The sequence below is a fragment of the Xyrauchen texanus genome, chromosome 17 (assembly GCF_025860055.1).
Source record: "Xyrauchen texanus isolate HMW12.3.18 chromosome 17, RBS_HiC_50CHRs, whole genome shotgun sequence".
Classification (NCBI taxonomy): domain Eukaryota; kingdom Metazoa; phylum Chordata; class Actinopteri; order Cypriniformes; family Catostomidae; genus Xyrauchen; species Xyrauchen texanus.
Window position 1 is genome coordinate 18,560,473 of NC_068292.1, and position 16,095 is coordinate 18,576,567.

Below are 16,095 nucleotides of genomic sequence, written 5' to 3' on the forward strand. Positions count from 1 at the left end.
AAGCCATGCATTGCTTGGAAATATTGAGATCTAGTAAATCAGTATAACATAGACATCTGTAGACATGAAGTGGCAGCTTCAGCCATTTGCAGCTATGAAAAGTTTGGCGGCTGCAGCAGCCATTTAGGTTTTGGCTGAGACGGCTAGCCAGCCAATAACTTCATCAGCCAGCCATTATTCTCAAAACAAATGGCTTCGGGTTCTATCAAGCACTAGGAAGAGTAATCAAGCTTGAAATCATGATTGTGTCCAGAGGCTGCAATAGCGAGATGGCAAGATGTACAGTGAAAAGGAGTTACATATTGGTCTGTTCTCTTCTCACACAAAACTGATTGGATCACTTCAGAAGACATGGATTAAAACACTGGAGTCATATGGATTGCTTTTATGATGCATTTATGTGATTTTTGGAGCTTCAAAGTTTTGGTCACTATTAATTAGCACTTTATAGACTTACAGAGCTGGGATGTTCTTCTAAATATAATAGTTTTGTGTTTTTCAGAAGAAAGAAAGTCATACACATCTGGGATGGCACAAAGGTGAGTAAAATATGAGAGAATTTTCATTTTTGGGTGTCCTTTTAGGTAAACGACAAATAACATGGTCAGTAACTTTTTTCAACATCAAGATTTTATGATAAATTTGTCATATCAACTACCCATTTACTGTGCATTTATGCAATGGCTATTTTTTGGTGAGCTTACAGATTACCCTAATAAATCCATTATCTGAAAGCGCTTTTATTGTTTATCATTGAACTTTCTAACACTGAAAGAGACCTCAAACAACATTTAACATAACACATCTGCAATAGAAATAATAATGATCCATGAAATAAAGATGTTTAATAATCCATATAATAGATTATTAACACAATTTAAACAGATGCAATGCAGTCGGAGTAGGCCTACTGTGTATGTATATGTTAACCATTACTTCTAGAGTTAACTTTCACAAATAAGTTCAAACTAGAGTTCAAAACGAAACAGTTAAGTGCTGAGGTAAGATTCTGTCTTCATCCATTTTGAACTCAAAGAAAGTTGAAGTAGTGAATTTAAGACCTTGGCACAATACTTATATAAACAGGGGACAGGGAAAGTCTTGTGAAAAATCACTAATTTTTCACCTGAAGAGTGACTAAGAGCTTAATCAGTAAGTCGAAAGCACAAATAATAAAAAGGGCATGAGTAATGAGAAGTAATGCTTTAAGAAGCAGTTTAAAGAGGATTGTTCTCTCTTTCTGTTGGACGAGATGTATTGCATGCTTGTGTGCTTTATTACAAAACCAAGTAATCTTAACAGTATAAGTGAAATGTGGACTGTCTGTCAGTTATATGATTTATAATATACTGTAGCTCAGGTTACTGATGTTTCATTTTATTTTGGTTGTGGCATATGTTTGTCAGCATGCTGTTTCTGGTTGCAATAGGCCAAAACTGAAAAGGCTTTCAAGAAAAGTGTTTGCTTATTTAATAATCCATACATTTTTCTTTAGTTTTTTCAGCTATGTTCAACTATGTTCTTGTAGAAAGTTTGTGCGTTTTAAGACACTTAATAACTTCCAGCGTGAATGTTGGCTCTCTTAGTGCCAACTTGTCAATGATGTGTGCGTTTCCCTTTACTGTCAGCAGGAGGTGCTATTTCCTAGTTGAATTCACCTGAGGACTGTGCTGCTGCCAAAGGTTTTTCTTTTCTTTTCTTTTTTTCACGCAGAGATCAACGACATCGTTTTTGGTAATGAGCTCCAACCAGCCTAAACATGTTCTTAGCTGATTGAAGATGTCCTAAATGGTGTCCCAGCTTGTCCCAGCTGGTGTTTAGCTGTTTTAAGCTGGACTTTCAGTTTGACCTGCTGTAAAGTGCCCAAAACCCCTCTAAAACCAGCCAACAGAGCAGCCTTAAATGAATCAGCAGTCATAAGAGTAAAGCAATTTTGTGTGAATCCAAAAATTGCTGCAACAAACAGCACTGGGATGGAGACACATTCACAAGCTGGTGACAGAGCCTGTAACAGAGAAGTCTGCAGTATAGTACATCTGTGCTCCTTATGTGTTTGTGCATTGTTTTCTCTTAGCCTTCCTGGCGTACAGAAAGTACATGGTGTGTCCTGTGAAAATGAACAGGACGGAGATAATGACAAGGATTCCGAAATGTTGTGGCTGAGGTGCAGAGATGACCATGAGGAAGTGCAGCAAGTCCATCAGATAGTTAATGGAACTCTGGACTCCATTGACCACCCCACGCTCTGTTTCACTTATCGTTTCCTGCAAGAGCTGAGTCACTGTGAGGTCGAAGGACCAGAGGCCTGTAAAATATTGCAAAAGCATCAGTGGAAGTATCTATAACTTGTGTGTTTTTGATCATTATTTTATTAAAGGAAAAGTGAACCCAAAAATTTAAATTCTGTATATTATTTACTCACCGGGTGTCATTCCAAACTTATATGCTGTGATTATTTCTATGGAAGCAAAAATATGTTTTTTTCACACAGCTCTTATCCGTACAGTGACGGTAGTCCCTACAAAAAGTACTATTTTCCACATTTTCTCAAGCCAAATGATAACTTTGTGAGATGAACGGATCAAAATGCAAGTAATTTTCACTGAGCGGCTTTCGCTCTGCATTAGCTTTCAGATCAAGTACTGTATGACTTTCAAACTGTGCCTTAGCTGACAGATTTCATTTAGATCTGCGAATAAGGGAAGGTTATTCATGAATAATGACTTAAATTTCACTCTGTACACCACACACAGCAATATATCCTATTTGTGACATGATGTAACACTTAATTCATTTAATTAAAGGTGCACTCAATAATGCTAAACCGATACACTTTTTGAAAATATCTCCTCACAGTCTCCTAGCTGTCCGTTTTGTGGGTGGGCTGAAAAAAATCAAGTATTTTTACAGAGCCCTGGCTCTATAAATGGGACAAAAGCAAACAGAATCAGACCGAGCCTCACAAAACTACTCCAGCCAATCAGAAACAGGGGGTGGTTCTTGCACGTGCACAGGATGGGGGGTGGGGGCAGAGCAAGAGGGAAATTCATTAGAAGAGCGACAGCAAATCTGGCTGATCTGAACTTTCTAAACTCTAAGGAGGACAAATGGCTGAGAAACAGACCAAGAGAAAAAGGTCAGACAAATATATACTAAAAAGGAGGATTATGATAAATTGAGGGCAGAGCTTTCAAATGAGCAATGAAGGGAGGGGTGTGTTTGAATTGGCAGTTGAGTTTGAATATCAACAGTTTTTCTCAGGAATCGCTGAGTGAATTGGCACATCATGTAACTCATTTGAGTAAAAAATATTATCAATTGTCAGCCCAAATAGAAATACAGTCAAGAACAATAGTAAAAATTATAACGTGTATTTACTATTTACATAAACATATTAAAGTCAACATGAAATCAAAATTGAACCTATTACTCTCATAATAAAAGTTTTTGGTCATGATGTGTACAATTTATAAGTGTAAGTTATTCTAAAGGAAAAAGCTTGTGTCAAAGCCTTGGCCAGGCATGTGGGTGATACAATTTCATGTCCGACTCATAATTTCAAAATTCCATTCCCCAATCCTTCATCATTTCTTGTCTCATATCTTGCTGTCCCTATCAATTAAATACCCCCCAAAAAGGCAACAGATTTTTTCTAATCTATTTTTCAGTTTTCTGGGTCTGAATTCAAGGCTGCATACTATTACCGACCATTCATTTTTCATGGCTCTCTGGAAAACTTGATTTAGATCAATATTGGTATCAATTATGACATTCTACAGTCAAATATTTTTATATATTTACTGTAATTAAACTGCATAATTGACCATTTTAAATTTTTGACAAGTAGCCATCTAAAAAATAGGATAATTGCCACCTTACACTACATTATCCCTTACATATCCTAGCCAAACAAGCTTCATCCTCTCATAATCCAGTCAAATCCAGATGGATTTAATGAACTCTCACTCTGCATTGTTTCCTACTGAATGTTCTGTTTTGCTTATAAATACACCAGAAGTAACATAAGTTGTAAATGCCATTACATGTTGCCTTTTCAGTTCAAGTTGTTCATTTGTCATTCTTAGTCCTTACTAGTGTATTTACAATGTAATATACATGTACAGTATATCAATGTAAAAGTCTGACCATACTTAAAATGTAAGCAGCTTTCTACTTACCAACTCTAGCCATAATGACTCCAAGGAACAGCAAGATGATGGAGACGTAAGACTCAGGTTCGGTCCCTGCTGGTGCATTCTCAAACAACACAGTGTTATTAGTCCAGTGAATGGAGGAGCGATCTGGCAGCAAAGGCTGGTTGCTGCCTCCACGCAGTTGGAATCCATGCCTCTGGTGACCTCCTGTCATCCCACCCACATCCGACGCATTCCCCATATTTAGTATGCTAAGGTCCATGGGGCTACCGGGGGCAAAAACAGAGCACACACAAAGCAACAGGCAGCCAAGGTGCAGACCGCTGGAAATGACCCCAGTGTTAACCAGGCCACATGCTTTCCGCAGCTTTGTGAAAAGGACAGTGCCCAATAGCCCTGCTGCAGCTGACACACCCATTAGTATGCTGAGCAGCGAGCCACTGATGCCCTGGGTGTAGGCATAGCCTGTGGTGATGCAGTCAAAGCCTAGCACTGTTGTGTATAGGAAGGCCAGGCCCAGGCCGGCGAGGAAAACAGGTTGTTTGTAATATGCCCTCCATCCCTCTTGGCAGGTCCTGAGGAGCCCGCGCAGGCGTTGGAAGCACACTGGTATTCTTGTTATCTCTTGTAAATGCAGGTTGCTGGTGATCTCTGCTGCTGGACACACTGAGGTTGTATCTGAAAAAAGAAGATAAATGGGATATTTGATCATCATGCAATGTTATACAGTCATACTTATTAGAAATAGTAGCAAGACATTTCAAGAGCTTACAAATAAAAAGACCCCATATATATATATTTAAATTTGTAATATCAGCTTATGCTCAAGATAAACTTTACCTTGTGAGCGTTTACTTTCTCTTTTCTTCTGTAAATAGCTTTGATGTTCCATTGTTGGCAGTTTGACAGACAGTTCTGGTACGATACGGTAGACTCTGGAGAGGAAGAAGAACTCTACAATGAGGGACACCAGATTCCATCCCAAGATGAAGCCACAGCCAACCACATTAGAGGCTAGGGTCATTACTTGACCCACCGCCAGCGGAGCCAGAATATTAGTGACCTGATCGATCCGTCTCATTGTTGCGTTCATTCCTGCATTAGGAGGGAATCAAAACTCATTTCTAGGATGTTGTCTTAACATCCTAGGATCTTATAAAAGTAATAAAAAAAATTGTTTACCAAAGAAACAAGCATATATTTTATAAATATTTCTATTTGTTGCACTATGCTGTTTTAAGGTGAAGTGTGTCATTAATTTAATGTTGAAATGCCTTCTACTGTACCAGCTTAATATGCAGCGACAACTTCTGCCATTTATAAAACCAGCCATTTATAGGTTGATTTCCCAGAAAAGTGTCAATACTGTGGCACTGTTGCATTATTTAAACATTGCTCTATTTGTGTGTGCACCCTGACACAGACACATTAACTCAACAAATGGTGTGAGATTGGGATGGGACTACTTGACCAATTACTTTTGCAATTCCATTTGATGAAGTGGTGCAAAATATACTCAAATAGACCATGATGATTCTACACTGAATACCCCTTTAAACTTAATCAGAAATAACAGTCATACCTGCGAGGTGACCACGGTTGAATCCTGTGATTACCACTATCCAATCCCTCTGGATGGCAATGGTGAGAGCTGTGCTGGCAAGGTTTGCCACATCTGCCAGGACGATCACCACCGTATAACAAACCACCTTGTGTGAGTTGTGTGATGCAACAGGTTACTATGTATGCTATGCAGGAATGCCAATTTTCAGCAGTGACTAGCCAGTAGCAGAGATAGTATGCAAAAAACTTTACTCTAAACACATGGCTGTATTCCTATAAGAATTGAAAGGATAGTTCATCCAAAAAAGAAAAATAATTTAATCATTTACTCACCCTTATATTGTTTCAAACCCATTTGACTTTTCTTCCTTGGAACACAAAAGAAGAATGTTACCCTCAGTCACCATTTACATTTTCATTGTTTATTCAAAAAAATTGTGACTTAGGATAACATTAGGCCGAACATCCTTCTTTAAGATCCACAGAATAAAGACAGTCACACAGGTTTGGAACAACATGAAGGTAATTCAAGGATTTTTTCACAGAATTTTTTTATTATTATTATTATTTTAAATATCCTTTTAAGATAAAATGCAACATCACATTTTAAAATCTTTTAGGAACAGGTGAGGGTAAAAACAATGTCAGGGGGACTTACAGTTAACCACCCATCCCAGATTTCCTCAATCCACTTTTTGTAAGAGAACACCAACATGAGCACGATGCTGCAGACAGTCACTGAAACATTCTGAATGAACAGGGATGCGTGGGCCACTATAGTGAGGGATTGAGAGGAGATTAGATTATGATACTTGAAAATATACAGGTAGGATACCAGGCCTTCAATGATTGAAATATATTTTAAACAAATCTTCAAACCAGCTGCTGACATAAGATGCTTCTGCTTAAGTTATTTAAGCTATCATGCTGTTCTTAATCATGTTTATTGAGATTATCATGTAGGTGAATTTTTGAGTCATACTTCAGACCAAAAAATAAAGTATATATTTTTACATGAAAATGTAACCCATTTTTTTGTTTTATTAAGATTTCTGCATTGTAACATTATTTTCAATCACGCACATTTTCCCCTTAACTTTTCATTGCACTTTTGTTAGACCTAGCTCGTGTGGAAGCTTCATGCTATTCTCCGCGGCATCCACACACAACTCACCACAGGCCCCACTGAGAGCAAGAAACACATTGTAGTGACCACAAGGAGGTTAACCCAACATGACTCTACCCACCCTAGCAACTGGGCCAATTGGTTGCTTAGGAAGCCTGACTGGAGTCACTCAGCATGCCCTGGATTCAAACTTGCAACTCCAGGTGTGATAGTCAGCGGCTTTACTTGCTGAGCTACCCAGGCCCCCCAATTGTTTAATATATTAAAGACAAAATGGAATACAATGTTTTTTATTTTTTTTTTATTAGAATTAACATAAATGAAAGTCTGTACAGCAACTACTGCCATGATGTAAATAATACATATAATAACTGGGGGGAAAATTGTCCTTTATTGTCATGGAAATTATGTCACAATGCAAAAGAAATCTAATGGTCCCAAAAATTTGCTTCATTTAATAAGGTAATTTCTTATTTTTATTATACTGAAATTAGGGATTTCATGTAATTCACCCATGTATAGGTTACAGAGTTTCAGTCATTTCAGTGAAATCATAGAGAAGGATATTTGTGTACCTAACCCAGTGATCATTCTATAAATAAATACGGATGTGGTTATACTGTAAGTCTTTCACCTTTGTTTCTTGGATTGCGGTCAACCCAATCTCCAATCAATGCTCCCAGTAAGAGCACCGATCCAGCCACCACAAGTCCAAAGATGGCGGTTAACAGCAGGTTATGCCCGTACAGCTCAATCAGGAAGACAGAAATGGCAAAATGCCACATACGATCACCCTGGCACACAAAGAGAGTGACTCCCTTCAAGACAGCATACTTCATATATCATATTTCACATCTTGTGTATGCTCTTCCAAGCATCATGAAAAACATTTAATGCTGTGCCAGCCTGCCATGGAATATGCCCTGCTTACTGAGTACCATCCCAGCATGGCAGATATAAAAAGCCTCCTTACCCACATAGATAACGCTCCACTCACATAGATGAGAAACTTTGGGCCCTTGAGGTAGATGAGGGCTGATCCTAAGAGATAAAGGGTGTCAGAAGATTTATTGCTTGGATGCACTGTAATTATAGAATAATAAACAATTTCATGCCAGGCAGCAAGAACAAGCAAGATCTGCAGACTTGTTTTTAAACATCCTATAAAATAGCAGATATACAATGGTTTTCCCACTTCTATTTTTTTTTTTTTTTATTGTAGTGAAACTATTCCAATTTAGAAGCATAGTTCACCTAAAATTATAATTCTGGCATCATTTACTTTTCCAAAATCTGAAATTTGAGAGCTGTAGCAAAGGGGAAGATTAATGACTTTCAGACTATTTCTGTCTGTTCTTCAAACAAGTTTGAATGACATGAAGGTAATTAAATGATGACTACATTTCATTTTTGTTGGGGGGCAATCCTTTTAAGCTTATTTGTCAAGTAACTTGAATTTAGTTTAATGGAAATTCCACCATATACATTCTATGGCAATATATTGTCTAAAGGGTGAACACTGTAAGATTTGTATGGTCCTTCAAGACCATGGCTTGCCAGACTGTGCAAAATGATCACAGAGAGATCTTGGCTAAAATCCATGGCACACTGTGCGACATCATGTCAAACTGTACAATGCAATCCGTAGCCAAGACTTTGGTCCCAGTCATCCTGATTGACAGCAATGACTGGGTGTTTTATGTCTTCTGGCAATAACAGTCTAACTGACAAAAAAATGTACACTGCCAGAACTTGCTTGGAGGCTAAGATTCATTGAATCAGCCATCTGTGATCATGTCACAGTAAGGGATCAAAGACTGCCTATTTTGCCTTATGACAAGATACATTTTTTTATTTCAAGATACATGAAATATATCTCAGTTGGCAAAATCTTGGTCAAAGTTATACAGTGTGAATCCCACTTAAGGTGAATGGCTGGGAAGAGCTGTTTCCGATCACCATCTCCACAGGGTATTAAACCACTTAGTATACTGTACTTCAACTGAATGAATAGTTAGATACAGGTGAAGAAACGTACTTGGTATGCTCCTGGCTTTCATCACAGGTGAATCTCTGTTATTATCACCATCAAACTCCACAACACCACCACACTGGGCCCCCTCTGTTCGAAGAGACATCCTGCATGAAGAGCATGACTCTTTCTTAATCAAGTGATTCGATGATTTCACAAAATATCAAACCCACTTTCTTTAAATTCTCTGTTTAAAGATGATTTAAATGGTTGTCATGGTTTTTATGCTCTACAATGAGGCCTACTGTATGCACCTGCAATAAAAGACAACTTGAAGTTTACAGCTCAAAAATATCACAGTATGATGATGCAAGTAAATTTAATTATTAATCAAGAATGGGATAATTTACAGTAGTCCATTGATCATAATTCATCACAAAATAAACCATCTGGACCCTGACTTGAAGTGGTGGGGTCTTGTATTACCCAGAAGGACCGATGTTTAATTGTACATTAATTCACTTATTATGGTGCTATTTACCATATATAAAAATGGACATGAAATACCAATTTGAGTTTAAAAATCTGTGAAAAGAAAGCAACATAGTGACAAGAGAAACATACCTAGCACAGTTGTGTAAGAAATGTGTTGGTTGGAGAATGGTTATTCATATAATATCACAAATAATCAACGCTATGTGTATTTATAGTGAAGGTTTAAAAAATATTGTGCATTATCCCTGACATTGAATTTTGCAATTCAGCATTTTAATTTTTTTGTATTGTTATTATATAAATATAATTTACAAAAAGCGAGCCTAAATATGGTACAATGATTATATTCGCATACACAGAAAATCTGAGAAAACCACTCAACTTTTAATCAGCAAGCCAAAGAAGACAGACAGCTATGAAAATCACCTGCTACTTGACACCTTGAGGTCCTCCTTGTTATGAGAGCTTGCTGTGTCTCAAGGATTTGCTATCCTTTGCCATTTGTCCCAGGTAAGGATGCTTCCATGCACGCCTGTACTCCAGCAGCTGTACTTTGAAGGGCTTGATAACATCACAGTGCATGAGGGCACCATTGTATGAAACTGCCAGAAAAGCAGAACGAGTCACAAGCTGACAAAGGCAGCCAGCATATTCCACAGCACGTGACAACAAGGGGGGACAATGTCACGCTCACCCCAATATCACAAAAAAGGACCACTCTGTCACTCACATTACATATGCACACATGCACACACACACACACACGCACGCACACACACACACACACACACACACACACACACACTCACATGTACAGTTAACAAGCACTTCATTATACATAAAAATATATATTTTTTTTCATTTTATTGCAGTGCCATAATTATGACTATAATTTGAAAATGTACCATACTACTTTACAACAATCAGACATTCACACAGTACTGCCTAAACAATATTGTTCACAGATAATATGACAGAATGCATGCTGCACATTAAACCCTTTAAATTAAAGGGAAAATAATGTTCTTTATATTACATGACATGTCAGAAAACAAAACAATGAAGGTTTAGCTCACATCCGTGTTTTTTTACTTGTTTAGGTGTGAACGTAATCATAACATTTTGATTGCATCCAATGAAAATTGCAGCTAATAAAAAAGAGATTTTGTTACACACTTTAAATATGTTTTGTTAAATTTACTATAAAACAAAAGTGATTGCCTGAAATTTACCATAAGAAAATAATATTCAGGCATTACAAGTTGTCATTTTGGTGTCTGTATACAGAATATTTATTTTTTACACATTGAGGCCTGCATTTACAGAAAAAAAAAACATCATCGGGGTAACACACGTAAATAATGAAGAAAAACATTAACGAAATAATGTAAAATATAACATAAAACATCCCAATGTGCATAACTGATATTAAAAATGACTATTTAAATTAAATATGATGGGCCGCATGACTACTGAGAACGCCTGCTTTTTGTGAACTGAAAATAGGCAAAATTTGTTACCATACTTAAACCTTAAACATTTCTGTGTGTCATTACTGAAACAAGATCACTTTGATCACCAGTACAATGACATCTCATAGAACATAGTCTTCCGTGAAAGATATTTAAGCTATTTTGACTATTTTGACTGTATCTTTCAGGTATAAAATGCTCTGTCATGGGAAACATACAGCACTTTTAACATACAGTAGCTTCTTTGTAAAGCTACACTGAGTAACAGATGGACTATTGTGTATCTGAATGTTATCAGTCAAGGAAGAATGCCAGGATAGTTTTTTAACAAATAGATTAGTTAAAAGATGATTTAATGCTTGTAGTGCTGGAGTATCAACAATAATATATAAAAAATAATTATATTTTACCATTAATGTGAGGTGAAAATGAGATTTAATCTACCAGTGTCACTCAGTCACCATCTATAAGTTTCTTCAGAACACAGCATGTAGCGCACTTGGACATGTATTTTCGACATAAAACACCTAGTTTAGATTATTTATAAAAACTGAGTGGGAGAGATGACTATGTTGCGTTGTGTCACAGCAAACATTTAAAAATATTTATAGTATTTTAATTTTGATGAAACACCAGGGGACCATATTACAATATGTTGGTTTTATGGTGGGGTCCCTAGACTCTAATTGTAGCCTTAAGGGGGAGGTCGCTTTAACCCCATATGGTATACAATCCCCTAGCGTCAGCTTCTGATGCAGCGTCGAAGGTCTCAGTTACTCATATAACCTTGGTTCTCTGAAAGGAGGGAACGAGATGTTGATTTGGATGTTTAATCACTCACACATCACACTGCCAAGCACAAGTACATGTACATTACCTGTTTGCTGCTTAGAACATGAAAACATGTCAAATGAGCAACCACATCTATTTGTTATGTAATATAATAATTTATCACATTGATGGCATTTAAAGTTTATTTTTATTTTGTTTATCTGCATACAGAGAATCGTGTGGCTTCCTGTGCTGCACCTACAACACGTTTAGTGAAAGGCAACCTCAGTAGTGTCAGTAGTGCCAAAATTGAATTTATCCTCTCAAGCATGATAATCATTCATTTACAAATTGTACTTGGCAGCACATTTTACGATGCAAATCTTCTTTTCTTTGTTTAATTGAAATCAATGTAACTTTCCCAATGGCACTGGTGGATGCTTGCCACCTATATAGGTCTGACATATGTATGTGAATCGCCATACATTTCTTAGACCAACATCAAATTCAATACAAGTCAGCAGGTACTGAACTTTGTTGTCCCATTTGGGTCTTTCATCAGCATTCTTGGCCTCTGTTGTCTGGATGTGGTCTATGCTCTTGTTGTCAAGAGCATCCATCATTTGTGTCTAAAGTTGGACCAGATCTCATAAGCCTTTCTTTCCTCTTCACACGGTGGTTATGTTTGACTCTGCCTATGTGACATTTTCAGAGTTTTGAAGATGAGGAGGAGCTTGAGTGTGCGTGTCAAGTGTGAGCTTTCATTTGGCTGGTGGTAAATTTTGCCATTGCTATGAGAGCAGTGGTGTCTCAGAGCCGGATGTTGGCAGGTGTTTGTAAATGGCCAGAATGTCAACCCCAACTTTGCACTTTCCACCAGTCTTTCACATTGCTGACTTTATGCCACTCCTGGCACAAAGATTCAAGCAGGAATTCATCAGACAATGGAATGGAAAATCGTGGCACCATTCTGCAGGCCTCTTCAGCCTGTCATGACGCATTCAGCTTATTGTGGACGTTTGCCCCAATGCTCGGCTGGCCCACCGGGAAAAGTTCCAGTTCTCCCCATGGCCAGTCCGCCCCTGTGTAGAAATACTGATTTAATTGTTTTCCAAAGCTGTATATATGTTTACATTTATGCATTAGGCAGACGATTTTATCCAAAGTGACTTACAGTGCCCTTATTACAGGGACAATCCCCCCTGAGCAACCTGGAGTTAAGTGAATGGTGGTGGCTGTGAGAATCGAATCTACAACCTTCTGCTTACCAGTGCAGTGCTTTAGCCCACTATGCCATCACCACTCCATATATGTGTGCATGTATGTGATTTCCGAAGTTTGAGTGCACTTGTGAAAATGTTAATCGTATCTTTTTTTTATTACAAATTATATTATCAACATAACAGTTTGAGTGAAAACCTGATGATTATGATATAATCATGATCATGCATGTGAATTTTCACAGAGCATCTTAAATGCTTTAATGAAAGGAAACCTGTCTTTTTGTACAAATTGAGTTTAACACAGTTAATGCCACAAATTTGCTTATTTGGTTACTGATCAAGAAACTGTGTGGAACCTTAAATATTTCTTATATTATGCCAGAGGGGCAAGTACTAGCACGCAATCAACAGCGAGAGAGGAGCAAGCTATTTTACTTTTCTGAAGTTTTTTGCACCTGCATTCCAATCTACATCTTGATGTAATCCTTCCTTATAATCATGCAGCGTGTTTTCATCAGCTGAATGGGAAGCAAAACACTATTAAAGTGCGAGGAGACTCATGCTGTGTGTGAAAGCCATTTGTGCATCTGAAGTTAATCAACTATTTAGCCTGATTTAGTGAATCGCACCTGCAAAATCTTAAAACTTTATTTCCAGGTTTAATTAATATTTTGAATAGACTCAGATTTTTGTTTTCTCTTTGAACCGTTTAATGAAATTTTCAGTGTGACCATTATTTTAGGAGGGTGTACCTGTATGCTGGGTTGGAAATCACAAGGATTAACCCTCTGTGGTCGTCGGACGTGCCGGCGCGTCCTGCTGGATTTGTTCGTCATTACAGCGGAAACTACTTAAAATACTCCATTATTTTGGGGCATACAGATAGGTGTAAGACATCATTTGAGACTATAAAGGGTCTACCTTTGTTTGTGTACACTCACAATAACAACAAATCCTTGTGCTTTTGTAAAATAAAGAAAATAAAAAGGGTGAGCTTTCAGCAGTCTCTGTGTTCACAAGCATATTTCAGAAACACGTCACAAAAATGAACTGAAACTCTGCGAATACTTATCACACAAACATGAAACATGTGTCTAAAGAAAGCTTAAAATGTCTACTTATAAAGAAAACAATTCAAATTTAAAAAAAAATATTATCCTGCAATGTAATCTGTATGACACAAAGTGATGTACAATTTCTCCTGGCTCAGCTAATTATCCCTAATGTGATCACACCCATGGGCAGAGGGTGCTATTCATACGGTAATGTGCTGAGACGATCAATGCAAATGGTAAACACCCCGACTGTGTCTTAAAAACATAAAGTTCGTTCACTTTTCCTGCATATTTGGAAGATCGCATGATACACATGCGAGGAAACTCCTGGATAGTGACGAAGAGTTCACATTTTCCTCAGAAGAAGAGCGGGACTCTGATGAACATTGTATTTTGAAGAGTGACTTGATCCAGCCGAGGATACAATCATTTAGTTTTACTTACATTAGTCGACATGCATATTTTACTAGTGGGACTGTTTCCAGACATACCAGCTAGGATTCAGAGTATAGAAATTTGAAATGTGCCCTAATAGGTAAGTTTTAGTAACATTAAAATGCTGTTTCGGCTAAAGCAGGCATTTAAATTGAATGCTGTATGATATAAATATGATATGTAATATGATATAAAAAATAATATGAATGTTTAGATTATATTTTAACTAGTGTTTATGCTGACTCAGTAAAATGCACTTTAAATATGCCCATATTAGAAAATCACCATCTTATAATGATTTCTGAAGGATCATGTGACACTGAAGACTGCAGTAATGATGGTGAAAATTCAGCTTTCATCACAAATTGCATTTTACAATATATTCAAATAGAAAACTGTTTAAATTGTAAAAAGAGTTCACAATATCACAGTTTTTACTGTATTTGGGATCAAATTAATGCAGTCATGGTGAGCAGAAGAGACTTCTTTTAAACAGTAGTATAGGTCTAAAATTATAATGTTTTTATTATATAAAAGTATTTATGTAAAGAAAATGTATAGTCAGATTACTTCTTTTAACTTAAAACTTGATTTTGATCACTAAGCCTCTTTGCATTCATTCTCTTTCTGTCACATTCCTCATTGATGGGCCCAGGGGAGGGGTCTTTGTCTCCTCAGGTGTGAAACACATCAATATTCATGTTAATTCACACCTCCTCGCATATGACATTTCTAACACTAAAAGTGTTTTACAAAAGTTAAATTACTATATTGGTTTGTATGAATGAGTGATCAGGAAGGTTTTCACATAATTTTGTAGCAAAAACACAAGATCAATTTCTCAAAAGTCTTGTGGACAAATGTTTATTATATGTTATATGGCCTTATTTCAATGACTTAAAATTTTTGTTTTTTTTTCAAAAACCAAGCATAAACGTTATTTTCTCAAAAATACAAATATGTACATACATGTTGCTCACCTATTATGTATTGAATACAGTGTTATCAGACATTAGCTATTAATATGTTTTTAAGCAACTGAAAAAAGCACAAATGTCAAGGCATGTAAAAACTTCTCCAGGGCCCAAAACACCCTCAGACCCCAGAGTATTAATAGTGGTGTTCCCCTTCTGTCACACACTTGACCAGGGCTGGACTGTAAAGAGAAATCAGATTTTACATGGCAACTGGCCCTAAGTGGGGTTGGGTGGTGTTCGCTATCCTTTTCTGCATATTGCAGTGCTGCTTTGTGCTCCATTCTGCATAATGCAGCCCCAGCACAGCCCGTGCCCCGTCTACCCACCAAGTGTGTCTCCCTGCAGCTTCATCAGCCAGACAACTGGCAGCTCCACCTCAACACTGGCCCAGCTCTCAGCCCCAGCGCCGAGCGCCCCTCGTCTCCAGGACCCGGAAGGCTCCTAAGCGCTCCTGAGACAGAAGAACCAGGCAGTCAGATGTTCGCCCCGGAGCTGGTACCAAGACCACTCTGTCCCCTGGTAGAGGGCCGGGAGGTAAATCCATATTTGCCTTATATTCTATTGCCTCCCAACGCATTATTACCTGCTCCCCCTGCTGCGAAGCCGCACCCGGTACGCAAAAAACTATTGTCCTCCTAGTGCCCCTCGCACGGTGCTTGGATGCATGGCTTTCACTACCCAACCCATCGCGCTGGTTGGCCAGGACCATCCTACTTGGCTACGCAATTCAATTCTACAGGCTACCGCCTCATTTTAGTGATATTCGATCCACTTCCATGTTTGGCAAAAATGCCAGCACCCTACATACAGAAATCACAAATCTGCAAAAAAGCCTGTCCCTCCAGCCGAGAT

At 37.8% G+C, this 16,095-nt stretch overlaps 1 protein-coding gene across 1 annotated transcript; it reads right to left on the reverse strand.

The window, feature by feature from the left end:
* Nucleotides 1-1,250: 1,250 nt before the first annotated feature.
* Nucleotides 1,251-8,956, reverse strand: LOC127658259 (solute carrier family 40 member 1-like). Its single transcript, XM_052147459.1, has 9 exons — nucleotides 8,882-8,956; nucleotides 7,817-7,884; nucleotides 7,478-7,637; nucleotides 6,376-6,491; nucleotides 5,737-5,863; nucleotides 5,004-5,249; nucleotides 4,385-4,811; nucleotides 4,179-4,348; nucleotides 1,251-2,305 (listed from the first exon to the last, which is right to left on the reverse strand). Exons 1-9 carry the CDS (start codon nucleotides 8,901-8,903, stop codon nucleotides 2,046-2,048), a joined length of 1,596 nt encoding a protein of 531 aa, XP_052003419.1. The 5' UTR covers nucleotides 8,904-8,956; the 3' UTR covers nucleotides 1,251-2,045.
* Nucleotides 8,957-16,095: the final 7,139 nt, after the last annotated feature.